Here is an 18,899-nt window from a genome sequence, read left to right as displayed (position 1 = left end):
GTTTATTGGGCCATCTTGATGGCCGGTGTAATCTCCCAAATTCGGGTCTAACTCTAAGCCAAGTTGAAGAGGTTAAAAAAATGTTTAATAGAAAAGATGTAATTAATTGAATTTCTTCCTCACAAAAAAAATAAAATTCCAATGAATATATTAATTAAATTTAGTGAACAATTATAATTATCCTGAAATTAATTTTTATTTATAATTATTTAATCATCAAGTGTCAAAAATTATATAGACAAATGATATTATTTTAAGTACGTCACAGAAGCAATATTTCCTTGTTTGTGGAGAACATTAGACTTGTTTTTATGGTTATGTGCAACACATGTTTAATATTTTTACTAGTTTTTAAATAATGTATTTTTAATTATTGTAATTAGTATAAAGTAATATTTGTTATTCAAAATTTTTAGCATAATTAAATATACTAACGTATTTAACGATTCAAATATTATAATAAAAAATTTTAACTCATAATTAAAGTATTTTTGTCATATTTATTATATTTCATGATGCGAATCCGGTCGCATCATGTTTTGACACAACTCGCCGACATCAGAATTGACATAAACTTGAAGGGCCCAAGTGCAAGATGAAACATCTCTTAGTCCTAATTGATTATTAGACCAATGTTTTTAAGGACTTTTTAATTCAATATAGTTTTATTTAAATTAATAAGTTTGCATATTTTTAATTTTAGACTTGCACTTTGTGTGTTCTGCATTTAATAAAGTTATGCATTATGTAACTTCCATGCTAGTTAAGTATGCATCATAAATAATGACATGCATTATGTAACTCCCATTTTAGTTTAAGTCTGCATCATTAAATTAAGTCTTGCATTAAGTAATTCATTTGTTCATTTAGTTTGCATTTCAAACCATGCATTTAAGCATCTTAGTTTAATAAATGAGTTGCAGGACATTTATTCAACTCATCTTAGTTTAATTAATAAGTGTTGCTTTTAATTAATCTAGTTACTAGGATTATTTATTGATGCATGAGTTTAAGTTTATTTATTTTTGCTTATTTAATTAACTAGTTGCTGGAATAATTGATGCATATGTTTAGCTCATTTATTTAAGTTAAGAATTTATTTTTGATATGTTTAATTAGTGTTTAAATATGTTTAATAAGTTCATTTTAATGTGTTTATTGCAGGTGTCTCTTCAGCTTACAACCGTTACATTTCAAGGCTGTTACAACTTAATTGAAGTGACTTTTCAAGTGTTTTTTGGATACAAAAGGAGCTATTACAAAGGAGGTTTTATACATCATTTAAGGAGTTTTAAATAGCATTATAACACCTTTTAAAATTCGGCAACAACCCTTTCATCTACCAGCTGTTTTTGCTCTTTCAAAAGATTAAATCAAGCATTCAAAACACCATTAAGGAGCTGGTGTCTATTTGGCTAGCCAAGGGACAATTCAAGAGTCATCTTTCAAGCATTCAAGAACATTCATTCAGCTGAATTGAAGTGAGTTTAATGATGGAGTTTTTTGGTTCAAGAATGTCAAGAGACTTGAACTTTATTTCAGTTTTTAATTAGCACATTAAGATGAATCCTTGTGACTATTCAGCTACTCTATTCTAGCACTATAAATAGGTGGAATCAGACTTTGTAAAGGGACTTTTGACATTTTATTGAATATAATTATATCATTTTGTGAGAATTGTTTCTCTCAAATTTCGTTTGAAGACTTGTTGGCTTATCTACAAAGCTAGTGGCGTCAACCTGTTCTTTCTTTTAATCTGAACTTACCACTATCAATAGTGTGGCGTTCAAACCTTCATACTAAGGTTCCTATCTCCCTAAGTAGTGGGTCGATGTTTTATCTCATCTATCCAAAACCACTTAAGCCATATAAGTCCCGGGTCAGCATTTCTTAATTTTGGTTCGCTCTTGCCACTTGAGAACCATTTCTTTCCATTCCATCCAAAAACTATCAACTTTCTTTTAATTCCTTGTTAGTTGAACCTATTTTCAACACTTAACCAATTTTAAACCTAACTTTCATTGATATTTCCCTATACTTACCCAACTATAAACAACTTGCTAATTGAAACGATACTTTCTTGTCAACGATCGGGCAACGCAAATACGACTCGAAATCAATGAGATCGGATCGTATTATTTAAAACAATAAGTAATTGTTTTAATCATTAAAAATATATTCCTCACGAAATATTCATATTTGTTATTAAATCATTTGCACAAACTATAAAAATTGATATAGTGTAAATTAAATTCTTCCCTATTCTATTTTTTAATAATTAATAAATTAATCATAATAGTTCGTATAATTAATATAATTATAATATACTAAATTATATAAATGTATTATCTATAAATTTTTTTATATAAAATATAAAGTTACTTATTATATAAATAATTAAATTTGCTATTTAAAACAAAAAGTAATATATATATATTCTTTTTACTTTATTGGTTGATGGAAACATAATAGCTCAATATGAAGTAATTTTTTATCTAATAAATATAAAATAATTTAATATAAAACTTAATTTTTATTTATTGTTATACAAAATCATTTACTAAAAATATTTTAATAGAATAAGGGTTCTTGTTTATAAGTGTCATAAAATTTATTATAAAATTTATTAAATCAAATATGTTAAAATTTTATTATAAAAAAGTATTTAAAATAATAAATACAGTAATATAATAAATAATAAAGATTATAATACTCGTAAATTATAATTATTTTGGTTTAAGAAGTAGATAAATAAATAATGGTATGAAATTTAGTTAGATCAACTTAATTTTGTGCGAGTCTCAACCAACGATGTCCTTGTAACTGTCACTAAAACATACGCACGGCTGGAGTTTTAGATTACATTCAATTGATCCCCACAGTCAAATATTTGTTTGCCAAATAGTGCTTGAATTGCTCATATGTTTCCTGTTATTATGCTTCTATGCGATTCTTTTAAGGCTTGTGTCTGCCATGCATACAAGATATAGTCATAGCAAAGAACAGTGTGACAAGTATCTGAGACGTGGTAGAAAACCTATAACTTGACATGCTTAACTTTCAGAGCATCCTGATCCTGACCACAGGCAATGGTATTAATCTTTGAAGGACAATTGAAAACGGAAGTTCAGTTTTGTTTTAATTCAAAAATTCATCCGGACGTAAATCCAACACTTTCATTTACAGATACTACCACGGGATTAAGACCCGGTATGGCATAAAAATTCACTGTGAAACTACCAAATAATAGTTGCAGTAGCGCCATGGGATAACCATAAGTCAAGGAACTATCAATCATGTATGGCATCAGCATCCCCACCATCAACAATTGATGCTTCATTGAACATGTATTCTTTTTGGTACTCCATCAAGTACTGCGTTGATCTCCTTACATCCAGAAATAGACTGTAAACACGAGTGATGTCCTGCACTTCCACAACCATCCCCTTTCGCTTCCGGCAATTCAATGCAGAAGCCGTGATCAGATGGATAGCATATCTCAAGGAGGTCTCGTGCCCAATTTTGGTCAACAGTTGTTTTGCATCTTCAGACATCTCTACATCTTCCTCTTGGCACCTGATGTCTAGAATCTTACGAATTTCATCCTCAGAATAAGGCTGAGTAGTGATGATTAGTAGTCTATCAAGAAGATCAATTGGAATTCCATGAGGGGATTTGTAATTTGTGCCACGGATTGAAGTTATTCCTCTATTTGTAGCAACGACTAATATCGGGGCCATCTCATTCTCAAGAGCACGGTTCAGGAAAGAAAAGCACTCGATATCAAGCATGTGCACCTCATCGATAAAGAGAACACCAGGCACGATTTCAGCCTTCCCTTCCTCCCTCCACTCTGCCACCTTCGTGTCAATTTGTTCTCTCACCTCAGCACGGATTTCACCAGTATCCCCAGTGAAAAGAGCTAGAAATCCCTGGGTTCTGAACTCAAACATAATGAAACATGAGATGATGACTAAAAATAGATGATTTTCTATTTTAAAACAACATAAAACTTCTCTAAGTCTATTATCCTATAAGGCAGACTAACAAAGATGCTACCTAAAGAAAAGTTGCACCGGATATACATACATTGACCTCACAGTAATGTTTTCTAGGGATAAATTTTACGCTAGGGAGATAAATTTCAACAAGTTATGATGTTCATACCAGACAACTGCCATGCACAAATTCTTCCCTAATAATCACAAACCAATGGTACCATCACATTTGCTTGAACAACATGACACAAGATATATAGAGATGGTATAAAGGAACGCTACATATGTTGAGTCCATAAGGCATAAACGTTGGAAGAAGCTACCCACAGCCATTGTGAAGAATCATCTATTTACAAGCTAATTGTGTTTAACCTTCTTCATCCCTACCCAGAGCTCTTAACATGCAGCATCCAATTTCAGAATAGAATCATCACTAGATTGCTTTAAACATGTAAATCAAATCACCTAACTGGTTAATTCTTCCAAAATGTTACAGGTTTCTCCATCCAGGCATAGTTTTTGTTAACCTATGTATATTTTACTTCAGAAGCAAAACAGCTCATAACAGCTCTACGCTAATTTCAGAACAATAACAGATAAACAATGGAAGAACCACTTCGCATTCTAGTTACAGAAAAAGTTAAAAAAGACTCCAGAAATCATATTAAATACAGCAACAAAGCCGCAAATCAGGAAAAGGGTACACATTTTTGCCAAAGATAAGCTCGAATTTACCTGCTGTTAATAACATCGATCTCATGAAGCGTAACAGAATGGACGACTTCTTTTCTTTTCTGCAACTCTCCGTCTGGACATTGCACGAACTTTGTTTGCGGACCCATAGCATCGTAATCCCTCGACCTTGAAAATGACCTTCCAAGCTTCGTTATTTTTCCTGAAGCTTTATCAATAGCTATCACATCTCCACTCTGCACTTTCTCTTTCCCTAATGCCTCGATCATCTTCGCCCCCAAATCGTAAACGGTCTCCATATCCGTCGTTTTAAGCGTTAATTTCCCAGTTTTTGAAGCCGCCCCAGAAACTGCCGGCCGGTCAATCTGGATTTCAACGACTTCGCCTTCGATTATTTCAGTTTCTTCTTTGATTCTTACTCCGATGGACTTTCGAAACGCTTGCATTAAAGCTTCGGTTTTCGACATCTCAAGGGAGAAGATTTCGCTGCCAGAGAGCATCGAGAAAGGGGTTTCAAGGCCAAGAGATTTCGCCATGCCCATGGCAATGGCAGTTTTGCCAGTTCCAGGTTGTCCCGCTAATAAGATAGCACGGCCAGCAATTTTACCGTCTTTGATCATTTGGAGGATGACACCGGCGGCTTTACGAGCTTGTGCTTGGCCCACCATTCCTTCCGAGACGTCACGGGGCTCCAGAGAGGAGTCCAGGCCTAGGCCCCGTATGTGGGAATGAGCCCCAATGCGTTCGATTCGGGTCAGGTCTCGGCTCTCGGAGAGTTTCAGCTCCGTCATTGGATGATTGAGGAAGGGAAAGGCAGGGCTTAGGGTTTTGTGAGAGACTGCAGAGTTTTGAGAAAGACAAGGCAGGGTTTTATATTAGGGTTAATAGGCTGTTTTAAGGGCATTTCTGTCAAAGTAAATTTTGTTTTTAGTGATAATTTATGTGCTTTATCTTTTTTATATTCATATTATATATATTTTTTGAAATAATTTGAAGTTGTATCACATGATTAAAATTTTTCATATCAAATTATTGACTCAAAAATCAACCTTAAAAGTCGTAATTAGACCAGTTCATGGTTACAAGTAAAAGGGATTAAATAAAAATATAAATTTGAAAAATGAGTTCAAATAAAAAAATAAAGTTTATGTAAAAAATAGGTCAAATCTCGAGTAAGACTTTTTTTGTTTAAGCCCACCTTATCCGAATATACAAAAATAAAATATTATTTTTATATTTTTTATTGCTATCTTCTTATTGTTTTTTCACTATTTTATTTTATTGTTAATTTTATTATTATTTTAAAAGAATTTACTTGTTAAATTACACCTATCTTAGTGTTATATATACATATTATTTTAATTTATTTTAAATTTATTGAGAAATATTTATTTCAACATTTTTGATATATTTATATTTTTAAAAAATTTCATAAAAATTAATAAAAAAATTAATACGAACAAATCAGATTAAGCCAAATTTGAGTTTTAATATTTTATTGGAGTTTTAAGATTTAGGTAAAATTTTAGGGGGAAATTTCACAATTATGCTGATATGACTTGGATGCACGTGATAAGGTTTTGTCGTGTGTGAGATAGTTGATAGTAGTGTTACTAATTTATGGGTTACGTACTGCATCAAAACTTTGTCAGGGTAGAACATTCAACTTGTCCGATTTTGATTTGTCCAAATGGAAATTAGGAAAGCAAAAAAAAGAAACCCTACACCTGCATCAATGTTGATGAAGGTTGATCACATCTTAAACCTATTTCGCTATGATTGCCATATATATGTAAAATTGTGCCGAAAGCACATATCTTAGGAAGTGAAGCACTGAAAACTCTGAAAAGTTTCATAGCTTTTTCATCTCTCTAATAGCGTACGCTTTTGTGCCCATTCGCAATGCATAGAATTGTATTGCAAAGAGAAATCAGAAGCAGAGCTTCCCACAAGGCTCTTTCTTGGTTCAGTTCTTCTAATCTTTTTAGGTACGTCAATGTGTTCTTTTTAATCCGTGGTTTTGATGATAGATGCTGGGGGGATTCTGGGTTTTGTTTTTTTTTTCCTTTTTGTGACCATTTTCAGGGAACTAAATCTTGTGGCAATAGAGTTTAGTTTTGGATTGTGATAATCTGATCTGTTCAAACTTGAGGGCGTTTTGCTCTAAGAGTTAGTTTAATTTTATTCATAAAACACGTTGTAGATATATTGATGTACATAATTGGATTGAAAATTTGACAATTTTACATTTTTTTTATTGCTTATGATGTGATGAAACTTCTTTGCCACTTTTGTTGAATGTGTTATTTGCTTCTTTTTCTTTTTTGCTGGGCATAAAGTTTGGATGTTTAAATTTCATGTTGTGTTTTTTCTTGACGAAACTATGTTTTGTATGGAAAACTTCATGTGGATTGTTTTTCTTAATATTTCCTAATTTCCTCTATGTTAGGTCTGTTCATTCTTTACCTTTTGCAACTGTGGAAGCCGAAGGGATATCGGGTTCTCAACCTGCTGAAGTACAAAACTTGGGTATGTTTTTCCCCTGTGAATCGTGTTTTGTTAGCATAGAGGTTAGGTGAAACAACTGTTTTGTAATGAAGTACGGAGACAAGGAATTTCTTGTAATATGAAATGTTTGTGTTTTTAGTGCAAGGTAAATGGACTGGATCTGCAGCGTGGAACACACTTGTGGATCCTCTGAATGGAGAACCGTTCATTAAAGTTGCAGAAGTTGATGGAAATGGAATTCAGGTTTGTCCATTGGATGTAAATGTGTTTGGTGCTTGTATTGCTTCATTTCAGACAAATCTCCGCAAGTTAAGTCCAGATTGTCTCGGCAAAAGCAGTGCATGATGTCTGGGTCTTCAGGGTCTTTGTACTTCAGAGACTGCCTTCTGTTTGGCCTCTTCTCTCTATCAGTTGTTTGCAAAAACAGTTTTTTTCATGCTTTTAAGTGTATGAACTAAGTATCTTATAACCGTTTAATCAATGCAGCCATTTGTTGAGAGCTTGTCCAAGTGCCCAAAACATGGTTTACACAATCCATTCAAATCACCCGAGAGGTTGGTTTTACTTATCTTTCTGTTCCATATCTCTGCTTTTTGCTTTCATATATAATATATTTTTTCTACAGATACTTGTTATATGGAGATATATCTGCTAAGGCTGCACACATGCTTGCCTTGCCAAAGGTAATGTGCTTCAAGGAAAACTATTTAGTTGTTTAGGACAGGTCTTCTAATAGATGCGGGGCAATGTGGTTTTGTGACACTTATTTGGTTGTATTGATATTGATATTTGGTATAAAATTGTTTTATTATTTTTATGACTTTCAGGTGTCCGATTTCTTCACTAGGTTAATACAAAGAGTTTCTCCTAAAAGTTATCAACAGGCCTTCGGTGAAGTTTATGTCACACAAAAGTTTCTTGAGAATTTCTCTGGTGATCAGGTAAAAATATAGTATCCATTTCTTTGTAAAATTGCCTTCATGAATATGTAGTTTCTTCAATTAGAATAAGTATCAAGATTTCAAATATACCCGAAGTCCATACCTGTGATAGAAATTCATCTGATTCGGTTATGGTTGTTAACCTGGTTCTTCTGTTCTACATTTATGGTAGGTTCGTTTTCTAGCAAGGTCTTTTGCAGTACCTGGGAATCATATAGGACAGCAAAGCCATGGGTACCGTTGGCCTTATGGTCCGGTAAGACATTCACTTCGCTCCTGGTTGATTCTCTTCATTAGAAAAGCATCTTCACGTCTTGTACTTGAAGTGAACAGTTTTTCACATTGCATCATATAATTCTGTCCCTAGGCCTCTCCATGGAACTTAGATATATTAGGATTTGACATTTTTTCTGGTTGGTCATATTTCTCATAGTTTCTGAATTTTAAAAATAATAATTCGCAGGTTGCTATTATTACTCCCTTCAATTTCCCGCTCGAGATTCCGGTACTTCAACTGATGGGAGCACTCTATATGGGCAACAAACCTGTTCTTAAAGTTGATAGCAAGGTCTACCACTAGAAGCTTAGTTTTGTTTTCCATTCATCGGTTTGATTGGTACTTTGATGGTCTATTACAAACAAGTTAGCAATATTTTGAAACCTCTTTCTGTAGGTAAGCATCGTGATGGAGCAAATGATGCGCCTGCTTCATTATTGTGGGTTACCAGCAGAAGATGTGGACTTCATAAATTCTGATGGAAAGACCATGAACAAACTACTGATGGAGGTTTGTTAGTTCGAGCATAAATTCTCTCTTGAAACTAAATGAAGGTTTAGATATAGAATAAATTAAAATAAATAAATAAAAGTCCTTGAGAGTTTCACCGCCTTTTATAGGTAAGCTCATATACATTATAGAATCCAAACAATCCCCTAGTGATGATTGGCGTTTGGCACCCAACTAAGCCCTTAACTTTTAATTTGTATCCAATTAAGTCTTTAACCTTTAATTTGTTCCTAAATAAGACATAAACCAATCTATTGTTTGAAATAAGTACTTATTTGGGTACAAATCAAGAATAAGAGTTTAATTGCTTATAACAAAAGTATAAGGGTTTACTTAAGAGTAGTGAAATAGTTTACTAGTTTTTTAATAGTTTAGTTGATTGTTTCCTCTTTCTTTCAAAATCGAGTCTTAAGCTTCTGTGCTCTAGAGCAATTTAGTGAAAAGTTTATCTTGTTCATTTATGCCATTCTCTATCTTATGATGTTTCCTTTAAGTAGGCGAATCCACGAATGACCCTGTTTACTGGAAGCTCAAGAATAGCAGAGAAATTGGCTGTTGACCTGAAGGGTCGTGTGAAACTTGAAGATGCAGGATTTGATTGGAAAATTCTTGGTCCTGATGTTGAAGAGGTTCCTTATAAACAAATTTGAAACTTGACTATTCAATTTGCTTTGTCCAAGTCTTAAACCGGTGTTGGATATATATTTAAAATTTTCTAATGGCAGGTTGATTATGTTGCTTGGGTATGCGACCAGGATGCTTATGCATGCAGTGGTCAGAAATGCTCAGCTCAATCAATACTATTCATGCATGAGGTTTGCAACTTTCATTTGGAAATTTTTTGCCTTAGTTTAGCCTGGTATTACCTACATTACTCTGACTCGGATGTTAGATACGGGTATGTCAACACGAGTATGTTCAATTTTATATATCCGGAGGGTTATATCCCAATAGGCATGCCCTAATATGTGTCAGACTTGGTTTTGTACATTGAGTACTTCAAGAAGAGAATTAGAGAAACATGGGTTATATAACAAATGAATATATAATCTAGAGAAAGAAGACAGCTTTTCCTTCTTATTTGTAACACAAATGTTCTGTTTCTGATTACTAACTTCTGAAGTTGTTCTATATATATGTAATATTTTCAGAATTGGTCAACGAGTTCACTCATATCTAAAATAAAAGATCTTGCTGAGAGAAGGAAGTTAGCAGATTTAACTGTCGGTCCTGTCCTTACTGTGAGTATACTTCATTCATCGTATTAATCTTGTTATTATCAGTTGGAAGTGCTGAAAATGATATTCAACATTGAATCAAATATTTTTTCTTCTAAAAGAAATAGTATTCTGACATCATCAAAAATACTTTTTTATATTTTCCCATTATATGTACAAATATCGATGTAGGTCACAACTGAAGCAATGTTGGAGCACAAAAAGAAATTACTTCAAATTTCAGGTTCGAAGTTACTTTTTGGCGGTGAACCCTTAGAAAATCACTCGATTCCAGCCATTTATGGTGCTATAAAGCCAACTGCCATATACATTCCTCTCGAAGAAATTTTAAAGCCAGCTAACTATGAGCTTGTAACCAAAGAAATTTTCGGGCCATTTCAGGTATAACCGTTTAAGGTATCATTCAAAGGATAGAATACTTTCTAAATAAAGAAGGCAAAAACTATTGAATACTATGTTTGCTTGTAGATTATAACCGATTATAAGAAGGATCAATTACCAATGGTATTGGATGCTTTGGAACGAATGCATGCTCATCTAACCGCTGCTGTTGTCTCAAATGATCCCATCTTCTTGCAAGTAAGACTTAGCACTTGGGACTTTATAAACCTTTATTTCTTCAGCGCATTATAGTGTTCATCAAATGTAAATCCACAGGATGTGATCGGAAAAACGGTGAATGGGACAACCTATGCTGGATTGAGAGCAAGGACTACTGGAGCTCCACAAAACCATTGGTAAGTAAAATTGAAAATTAAAATTTGTTTCATGTATAATATATCATATTTGGTAGGAGATGAAAATGGAAGACTGTTCGGTACAACGAACGAAAATCCGAGAAAAAAAGAAGAGATTGACGATAAAGTTATAAGCAAAGTTCAATTTAAATCTAAGTTTGCAATGGTTATTGGGTTAGGTTTGGACCGGCTGGAGATCCTAGAGGAGCAGGGATCGGAACACCAGAAGCCATAAAGCTTGTTTGGTCATGTCACAGGGAAATCATATATGATTTCGGTCCGGTGCCAAGGGGTTGGGAAATTCCATCCTCAACTTGAGGAGTGTATTCAAAATCATCCCTTAGTGTTTCATTGATGCTTTTGACTGGGCAGTTTGCAGCTTTATAAATAAAAATGAGAGGGCAATTTTTGTGGTTTTAGTCCCTAGTTTTAGGGTAATGATACGAATCTAAGATATCGGTATGTGGCGGAGCTTTTTCATATAGTTAAAGGATTGTGCATGCGCATAGTTGAATATGTGTAGGACACGAATACTTAATAAAATAAAAATTTTGAACTTTAGGATGTCTACCTTAGATGCTAATATGACTCCATGGAGTTTCAATTTTCAGTCTCTAAATTCAGGGTGGTTTACCTTCAAAACAGTAATCTAGGGCTAGCAAGTATGATTAGATGAGTTACTATTGCTAATAAAAATTTTGAACTTTAGGATGTCTACCTTAGATGCTGATATGACTCCATGGAGTTTCAATTTGCAGTCTCTAAATTCAGGGTTGTTTACCTTCAAAACAGTAATTTAGTATATTTGAAGCTTTACTTTTCTCTTTCATTTTCCTTGTATGATTAGATGAGTTACAATTGCTTCTGTTACTGCTAAAAAGCTTTTTAACTTAAATAAATATCACCAATTTGCTTTTTTGTTCTTTAATACTATCAATTTATTATAAATTAGGAATATGCTAGTTTAGCTTCAGAAGGTTGGTAGAAAAATTATTTTATACAATTAAGATTATAAGATGTATTTTGGCATTTTCATTATATTCTTTTTCAATTTGAAGATGATTTGCTGGGGGTTAAGGAGATATATCTTCTTTTTTATGTTTTATACTTGAGGATGCAACAATCATTTCATTTATTTTCATGTTATATTATTTAAATTAATTTAATATTTTTTTTAATTTCACTGATCATCAATCCTTCGCAAATTTTGAAACGTCTAATAAGAAGTTTTTTACTTGTAGCATCTTCGATTATGTATTTTATCTCCAATTTATCATTATTAACTCCTTAATTGTTTTCTTGTTATGTAGGCATCGAATAAATCATTCAATACATGGTCTATACACATGTAATCAACATTGTTTTATTTGTCTTTCTCAAAATGTAGTAACAAATTTATTTTCATTCTCTTATGGTCTAAGAGTATCAAAAATAAAAGTATAAAAGTAATCTTCAAAATTGATAATATGTAGTGCATCTTTTTCAACCATAAGTTGTCACCATCAAATTGATCAAGCTTGACAAAATTGAAGGCTAACTCCCTTAGTATTCTATTTTTATGTTGTAGTAGTCATCGTAAAAATGAAAAAAAAATTAAAATTGTTAGAGAGGCAAGTCTCGAACACACGGGCAAGACACAAATAAATAATTGAACAAAAAAACTAAACAACAAGACAAGGCTTCAAGATGTAAAGGAACTATACTGGTGGTCTGGATTGAAATGGGATATGACACGCTTCATAGCTAAGTGTCTAACGTGTTAGTAAGTGAAAGTTGAACATCAGTTCCCTTTAGGTCTTTTGCAACCAATTAAAATACCATAGTGGAAGTGGGAGCAAATAACAATGAACTTTGTTAGTGGGTTATTGTTAACACCTACTAAGAAATATTCAATCTGGGTGATAGTAGACCGATTAACTAAGTCAGATGATTTATTACATGTCTGCATGGATTACTCTTTACAAAAGCAGGCTAATTTATATATTTCGGAGATTGTAAGGTTGCATGGAGTACCAGTATCAATTATTTCAGACCGAGATCTCCGTTTTACATTTCGATTCTGGAAAAAGCTTCACGAGGCACTGGGTACTCATTTGGATTTTAGTACTGCCTTCCATTCGCAAACTAACAGACAATCTGAACAAGTCATTCAAATATTGGAAGATATGTTAAGAGGCTGCATCATAGAAGTCCGAGGTAGTTGGGAGAAACATTTTCCTCTAATAGAATTTGCCTATAACAATAGCTTGCAATCGAGTATACAAATGAATCCCTATAAAGCTTTATATGGTCGCAAGTGTCGAACACCACTGTGTTGGACCGAATTGGGTGAATGGAAATTTTTGGGTCCCGAAATGGTACAGGAGTCTAAAGGGAAGATAAAACTAATTCAGGATAGACTGAAAGCGGCTTAGTTAGAAAGAAATTGTATGTGGAGTTCAAGAGGAAAGACATTGAATACATTATCGGAGATCAAGTCTTCCAGAGTGTCCTCATGGAGGAAAGTGTTGAGGTTCAGGCGAAAGGGCAAGCTAAGTCCTAGGTTTATTGGGCCCTACAAAATCCTTAAGAGGGTCGGTCTAGTTGCATACCAATTCATTGTACTTAAAATTTTCAATAACATCTATATTTAAGTTTCAGCTTAACTAAGTACCTTTAAGCATCAATAAAGAGTATAAATATGGGTTCAATCTTGAATGGGCCTCTTAACACATTCTGTATGCATAATAGCCCATCTCACCACTTCCTTGGCGTAGCCCTGGCGTCGTCCCTCAACGCGTACTTCTTTAAACCTGAAACATGAAATAACTTTCGTAAGTTCATAAGAACTTAGTGAGGTAATCCTTCAGTACCTATTTCATTACGCCTTAATGCTTTAGATGCTTTGCATATCCTTCATGTATCCTTTGATCTTTCTTTTCCCTCTGGTGGGTACTTACTGGGATTTTCCTCCTTTACAGTGATTATACTTTCTTAGCTGAGGTCATTTCCTTTCTCTTAATATCATTAAAGACTTACCTTCTATTCTAAATCATTAACCATTTCCTTGTCATTTTCCAGTGTACAACCCTTAATCATGCAAACTCTTCCTTTTTACAAGCGTACCATAATACAACTTCCTCACTTTCTATGTCTCTTTAAGATCTTGTCTATACATAGACCTTTGTCATCTTGTTCGCCTTATCAATGCACTTATGACTTCATTTCATACTTATCGACTTTATCATTTACATTTGGGGCGAGGTAGACTACGCCTATTTCTTAGTATAGAGTTCGCCACCGAGTGTCTCTTAAGATTTGCCTTAGAGTTCACCAAGATTTCTATTTATTCCCGAGTCTTATTTCTTTTACTTATACCTTAAGTCTATGTAGGGTTCACCATAACTTTCCTTTAGAGGTCCTTCCTTTAAAGTTCTCTATATACCTTATTTCTTCTGCTTGTCCCATACTTTGTTCCTTCTTAATTCATTACATTTATTAGGCCTTCAAGGTACTATACTTATCATTCCTTCAGAAGACCTTACACACCGTTCCTTCCTTGTCTTTCGAAATTCTTTTCCTTTTGTTCGTCATTCACCATAGGGGTGTTTCCTTAAGTAGATGTCACAAGGGTCATACTTTAAATTGCGCCACGAAGGCATTCATTTACATTTAGTACTCGCCAGAAAAGCTTTCATGTCCAGAGTTTTGCTACAAAGGCGTTCATTTACATTTAGTACTCTCCACAAAGGCTTTCTTGTCTAGAGTTTTGTTACAAAGGCATTCATTTACATTCAGTACTCGCCAAAAAGGCTTTCCTTTCTTGGTGATTTAGGCGATAGGGATTTGCCTAGACTCACGCTTAGTGAGGTTTGCCCTTCATTGTCCTGTGACACACAGAAAACCACATTAGGTAATAACCTTCCTTAAATTTTCCCAAAAACCACCAGTTACAATCTTACATGATATGATTTTCTTTCCATATGATGTCATAACCCACCAGTTACGGTTTTACACGATATGGTCTTCTTTCCATATGATGTCATAACCCACCAATTACGGTCTTACACGATAAGATTCTTCAGAGCCATGACCATGGGCTTGTCCTTTCAGATATTTTTGTTTTTAGTCCCGACGAACCCTTTTGACGACTTCGGAGACAAACATAGACTCTTCATACTTAGACTCATCTTTCATGAACTCATTATATGTTGACTTACTCATAACAGACATATTAACACATTTCCATTATCCAGACATAAGCATCCTTTAACCCCAAGATTCATGCTTCATACTTTGACCACGAAACTTCATGTGATCCATACTTGCAAGTTCATAAATCTTTATTCCTCATACTTTAGGTTACTCAGCGCAGAAATATCTAGAATGCATGCAATACATGTAAGAGTCAGTTTAGGGTCTTACCTTATAACCTCAAAGGGTAGCTTAACCTTCAAATCCATCATTCAACAGGATGCTACAACCTCCTCTGCCTTGTAGAATAGAAACACTTCGTTAGAACCCATCTGGGTAACCATTATCATCATTTTAAACTCAAACATCTCTCAAAGTCATATTTCTTCAATCATACTTACAGATGTATGTTTCCTTGGCAGACAGATCCATGAAAGGTACCTTGTAGTGAACAAAATCACTAAAAATATCTAGGATTCCAAACTCAATTTAGAACAATACTTCTATCTCTCTTTAGCCATAAATTCTTTTTTGTTTTTTAGAGAAAAAAAAAGAAGATAACTTTTTTCTTAACCCAACCGGAGTGTCCTCTTAACTTAACCCAAGTCTCTATGGGAACTTGGTAAACATCACATCAAGACTATCAAAATCTGTCACCTCTAAGAACTTACTCGATTACTCATTTAACCTTTAACCCTTCTGGTTCACGTTTAGTTAATTCCTAACTAACTTTCCTCACAATTTAGCTGGCATGGGAGCATAATGGCTACAGGGTGTATTGTGCCACTAGTGTGAACTCACATCCTAAAAGTCATTTTACATAACCATAAGTCTTATTTCACTACTCATAGTAATCGGGCATGAAATCCTTACTTTATTCTCATATTAGAGTCTACCTATTCTAAACGCCAAAAGTGTATTTGGGCGAATACCATTTTACCAATCATAGTTTTTTATGACCATGCGCCATATCCATATATTTATACATTTATACCATTATTCTTTGTTTGGTCATACCTTATCCCTTTCACGATTTCCCTTAACTATTCCTATTACAGATGGCCTCACAGACATAATACTTTTTGTTTGCCACATACTCTAGCGCACTCTAATTTCTATGTTCTTATCTAGTTAGTATGTGGGGTTAGCCATAACACTTCTTATGGAGGTTTTCTTTCAGAATCCGTTGAGCTAGGGTGTACAGGAGTTTTCGAGGAATTTGTTATGCTTAGCTAAATCCTTATGTCTTACTTGCTTCAATCTTACTCTTTGTGCCTTACTCCCAATCATTTGACCATTGGGACTTCGCCAGGTGGGATGTTACAATATTCATAATGTATTTCACATCTTCATGTTTAGATGATATTGATCCGACCCTTCCCATATCGTTTCAATCCAGGAAATTGAGGTGAGACCGGATTTGTCCTTTGAGGAGGAACCCGTACAAATTCTAGATCATGAGGTAAAGTTTCTGAGAAGGAAACAAATTCTGCTGGTTAAGGTTCTGTGACGGAATCATGGCACGTGAAAGAGATGTTTTGCCAACAGTATCCTTATTTGTTTGAACCAGGTAAATTTCGAGGACTAAATTTCTTTAAAGAGGGGAGAGTGTCATGCCCCAAAATAGAGGGAGTTAATCGAAATAATTAACCAAGAAATGAATTAGGCTTGATGGTTAAGTAGTTAGTGCCCTCCCTAGAGGTCCTAGATTCAAACTATTCCTCTCCCATTTCTTTTCCTTTTATTTTAGCAAATTAGGATAAAAAGCACACTAAAATAAGTACTATTTGAAGTAAAATTAAACAAGATATAGGCTTAGGTCTAATGGTTAAGAGCAAGATTCCTTTCCCATTAACCCAAGTTTGAGCCACACTCTTCCCTTTTCATTTATTTTTTATTCTGGCCAAAATTGGTTAAATTGCCATGCCGCCCCTAGGGTTTCCAAAACCCTAGGTATTTAGCCATATTTTCCTAATTAGATTTGGCTTCTTGTTTTATCTTTAATCCCTATTAGAATTTCTGTTCTCTCCCCCTATTCCTTATTTCTTTTCTTTTCCTTTTCTTTTCATCATATTTTTATTCCATTGTTGTTAATTATTTTTGGTTGCCTCGAAATCAAAACATTCTTTGTTTACTCATGTTTTTATTGGTTGTCAAATTTATCATCATTAGTATCCGTAATTTCTCCAAAGTTCGGTAAGTGCATTTGTTTCAATTATTAGAATTTGTAAATACCGCAATAGCACCGATCCACATAAATCTTTCAATTCGATTACTAAATATTTTTCGGTTTTTACCGAATATTTCGAAAATCTTTGACAAATCTTGAAACCAATCGTTAACTCATGTATAAATTTCATTTGAAGGACATGTTTTAGGTGCATTGAATCAGATTTGACCGTAAAGAACGTCGATCGGGCTCTCAGTGAAATGTGTGTGTTCTTTTACAAGTGAATCGGGGCAACCGTGCCTAGTATTAGGGCCACATGGTCTCTCATATGGGCATGTGGACAACATAGGTAGACCACATGGCCCCCACACGGCCATGTGCCCTAGAAACCTTAGGTTAATTCATGAACCACATGGCCAAAACCCTTCCACACGGCTTGCCACACAGCCGTGTCTCCCTTGTAGGTTAATTTTTACACTTGTCACACTGCCACAGTCTGTTACACAGTCTGGACACACGGCTGTGTAACCCTCTCATACGGCCTATAGCCTCTCACACGGTTGTGTAACCCCTGTTTTACAGTTTTGCCCAAAATTTTGTGAACCATCCAGTTTAGTCCCTGTATAATCCCCGAACTGTTTCTAAAAATTTTATTCACTCGATTGAGTCCCTGATATTATGAACATGCTAATATATGTTATTTGATGATTGAACTGCTACTGTTTAGTGATTATATGTGAATATTTCATATCTATTGTCATTGTTTTTCTGATGAACTGATAGTGTTATTCTTACCACTGTATTACTAGTTGCATGTCTACTGTCACTATTGAACCGAATACATGTTAAACATGCCTACTGTTACTATTGAACCGAATACATATTAGCATGTCTACTGGTTCTGTATTGTCTTGTTACTAGCATGTCACACTGAATTGCATTGGGTGGGATGATTGAAATGAGGAAGTACTAGCAGTTTAATAATCTGCAAACACTGATGGTTTATCCACGAATTTACTAGCATCTTTTATCTACAAATACGTTGTGTATTCATAACCTACTGGCAGTTTATTTGCAAACACTGATGGTTTATCCATAAACTTATTGCCAGCTCTTATTTGCAAATATGTTGTGCATCCATAACCTACTGGCAGTTCATCTGCAAACACTGGTGGTTCATCCACAAATTAGAGTGTCGGGATAAAAGAGTTTTGGGGAACTCTTACTTTGGAGTGTAATGGTGGGGTAGGATCTTTTCTAATAAACTGAAATTGCATTGCATTGACACTCATAAGCATGCTTGAATGAACTATCAATTCCTGTTATACTATACGTATGCTATTGAACTGAAAACTATTATTATTGGTTTATTAATCTACACTAGTTTACTTGTGATCGGACTCACACTGAGCTTCATAGCTCACTCCCCTTTTAATTTCCATCCTTACAGATAACCCACCAGGTTAGGACGCGGACACAACATACAGAGGGCTCGAAATCGTTTTATTTATATAAAAGTATTATTAAGTTTATTTATATAATTCTTGTTATTTCGAAACTGTATTGTTTTATTTATATTGTGGCATAGAACTTATGTTTAGGGATTGTTTAACATGCGTGATTTTTAATTTGAATTTAGAACATGGAATTAGAT

The 18,899-nt window shown here is 34.2% G+C and overlaps 2 protein-coding genes across 2 annotated transcripts; one reads left to right on the top strand and one right to left on the bottom strand.

Moving 5' to 3' along the window:
• Positions 1 to 3,113: 3,113 nt before the first annotated feature.
• LOC107949838 (ruvB-like 2) lies at positions 3,114 to 5,550 on the bottom strand. The gene is made up of 2 exons (XM_016884612.2): positions 4,734 to 5,550; positions 3,114 to 3,939 (listed from the first exon to the last, which is right to left on the bottom strand). The coding sequence occupies exons 1-2, from the start codon at positions 5,480 to 5,482 to the stop codon at positions 3,291 to 3,293; spliced, it is 1,398 nt and encodes a 465-aa protein (XP_016740101.2). The 5' UTR covers positions 5,483 to 5,550; the 3' UTR covers positions 3,114 to 3,290.
• Positions 5,551 to 6,348: 798 nt separating this feature from the next.
• On the top strand, positions 6,349 to 11,463 carry LOC107949839 (delta-1-pyrroline-5-carboxylate dehydrogenase 12A1, mitochondrial). Its single transcript, XM_016884613.2, has 16 exons — positions 6,349 to 6,679; positions 7,141 to 7,220; positions 7,339 to 7,442; positions 7,686 to 7,753; positions 7,825 to 7,882; positions 8,027 to 8,140; positions 8,313 to 8,396; positions 8,604 to 8,708; positions 8,814 to 8,927; positions 9,425 to 9,556; positions 9,653 to 9,742; positions 10,079 to 10,168; positions 10,337 to 10,546; positions 10,634 to 10,744; positions 10,823 to 10,902; positions 11,082 to 11,463. Exons 1-16 carry the CDS (start codon positions 6,594 to 6,596, stop codon positions 11,218 to 11,220), a joined length of 1,665 nt encoding a protein of 554 aa, XP_016740102.1. The 5' UTR covers positions 6,349 to 6,593; the 3' UTR covers positions 11,221 to 11,463.
• The last annotated feature ends 7,436 nt before the right edge of the window (positions 11,464 to 18,899 follow it).

This window comes from Gossypium hirsutum, chromosome D03 (assembly GCF_007990345.1).
Source record: "Gossypium hirsutum isolate 1008001.06 chromosome D03, Gossypium_hirsutum_v2.1, whole genome shotgun sequence".
NCBI lineage: Eukaryota > Viridiplantae > Streptophyta > Magnoliopsida > Malvales > Malvaceae > Gossypium > Gossypium hirsutum.
The sequence above is the reverse complement of the archived record's forward strand: the minus strand, read 5'-3'. Positions and strand labels throughout refer to the sequence as shown.

Excerpts from the sequence above, each read along its gene's own strand:
- LOC107949838 (XM_016884612.2), bottom strand. The coding sequence starts at position 5,482 with ATGACGGAGCTGAAACTCTCCGAGAGCCGAGACCTGACCCGAATCGAA. Across the intron at positions 3,940-4,733 it reads ATCGATGTTATTAACAGCAG|AACCCAGGGATTTCTAGCTC; the intron begins GTAAATTCGAGC and ends GTTTGAGTTCAG.
- LOC107949839 (XM_016884613.2), top strand. The coding sequence starts at position 6,594 with ATGCATAGAATTGTATTGCAAAGAGAAATCAGAAGCAGAGCTTCCCAC. Across the intron at positions 7,443-7,685 it reads TTGATGGAAATGGAATTCAG|CCATTTGTTGAGAGCTTGTC; the intron begins GTTTGTCCATTG and ends TAATCAATGCAG. Across the intron at positions 10,745-10,822 it reads ATGATCCCATCTTCTTGCAA|GATGTGATCGGAAAAACGGT; the intron begins GTAAGACTTAGC and ends GTAAATCCACAG.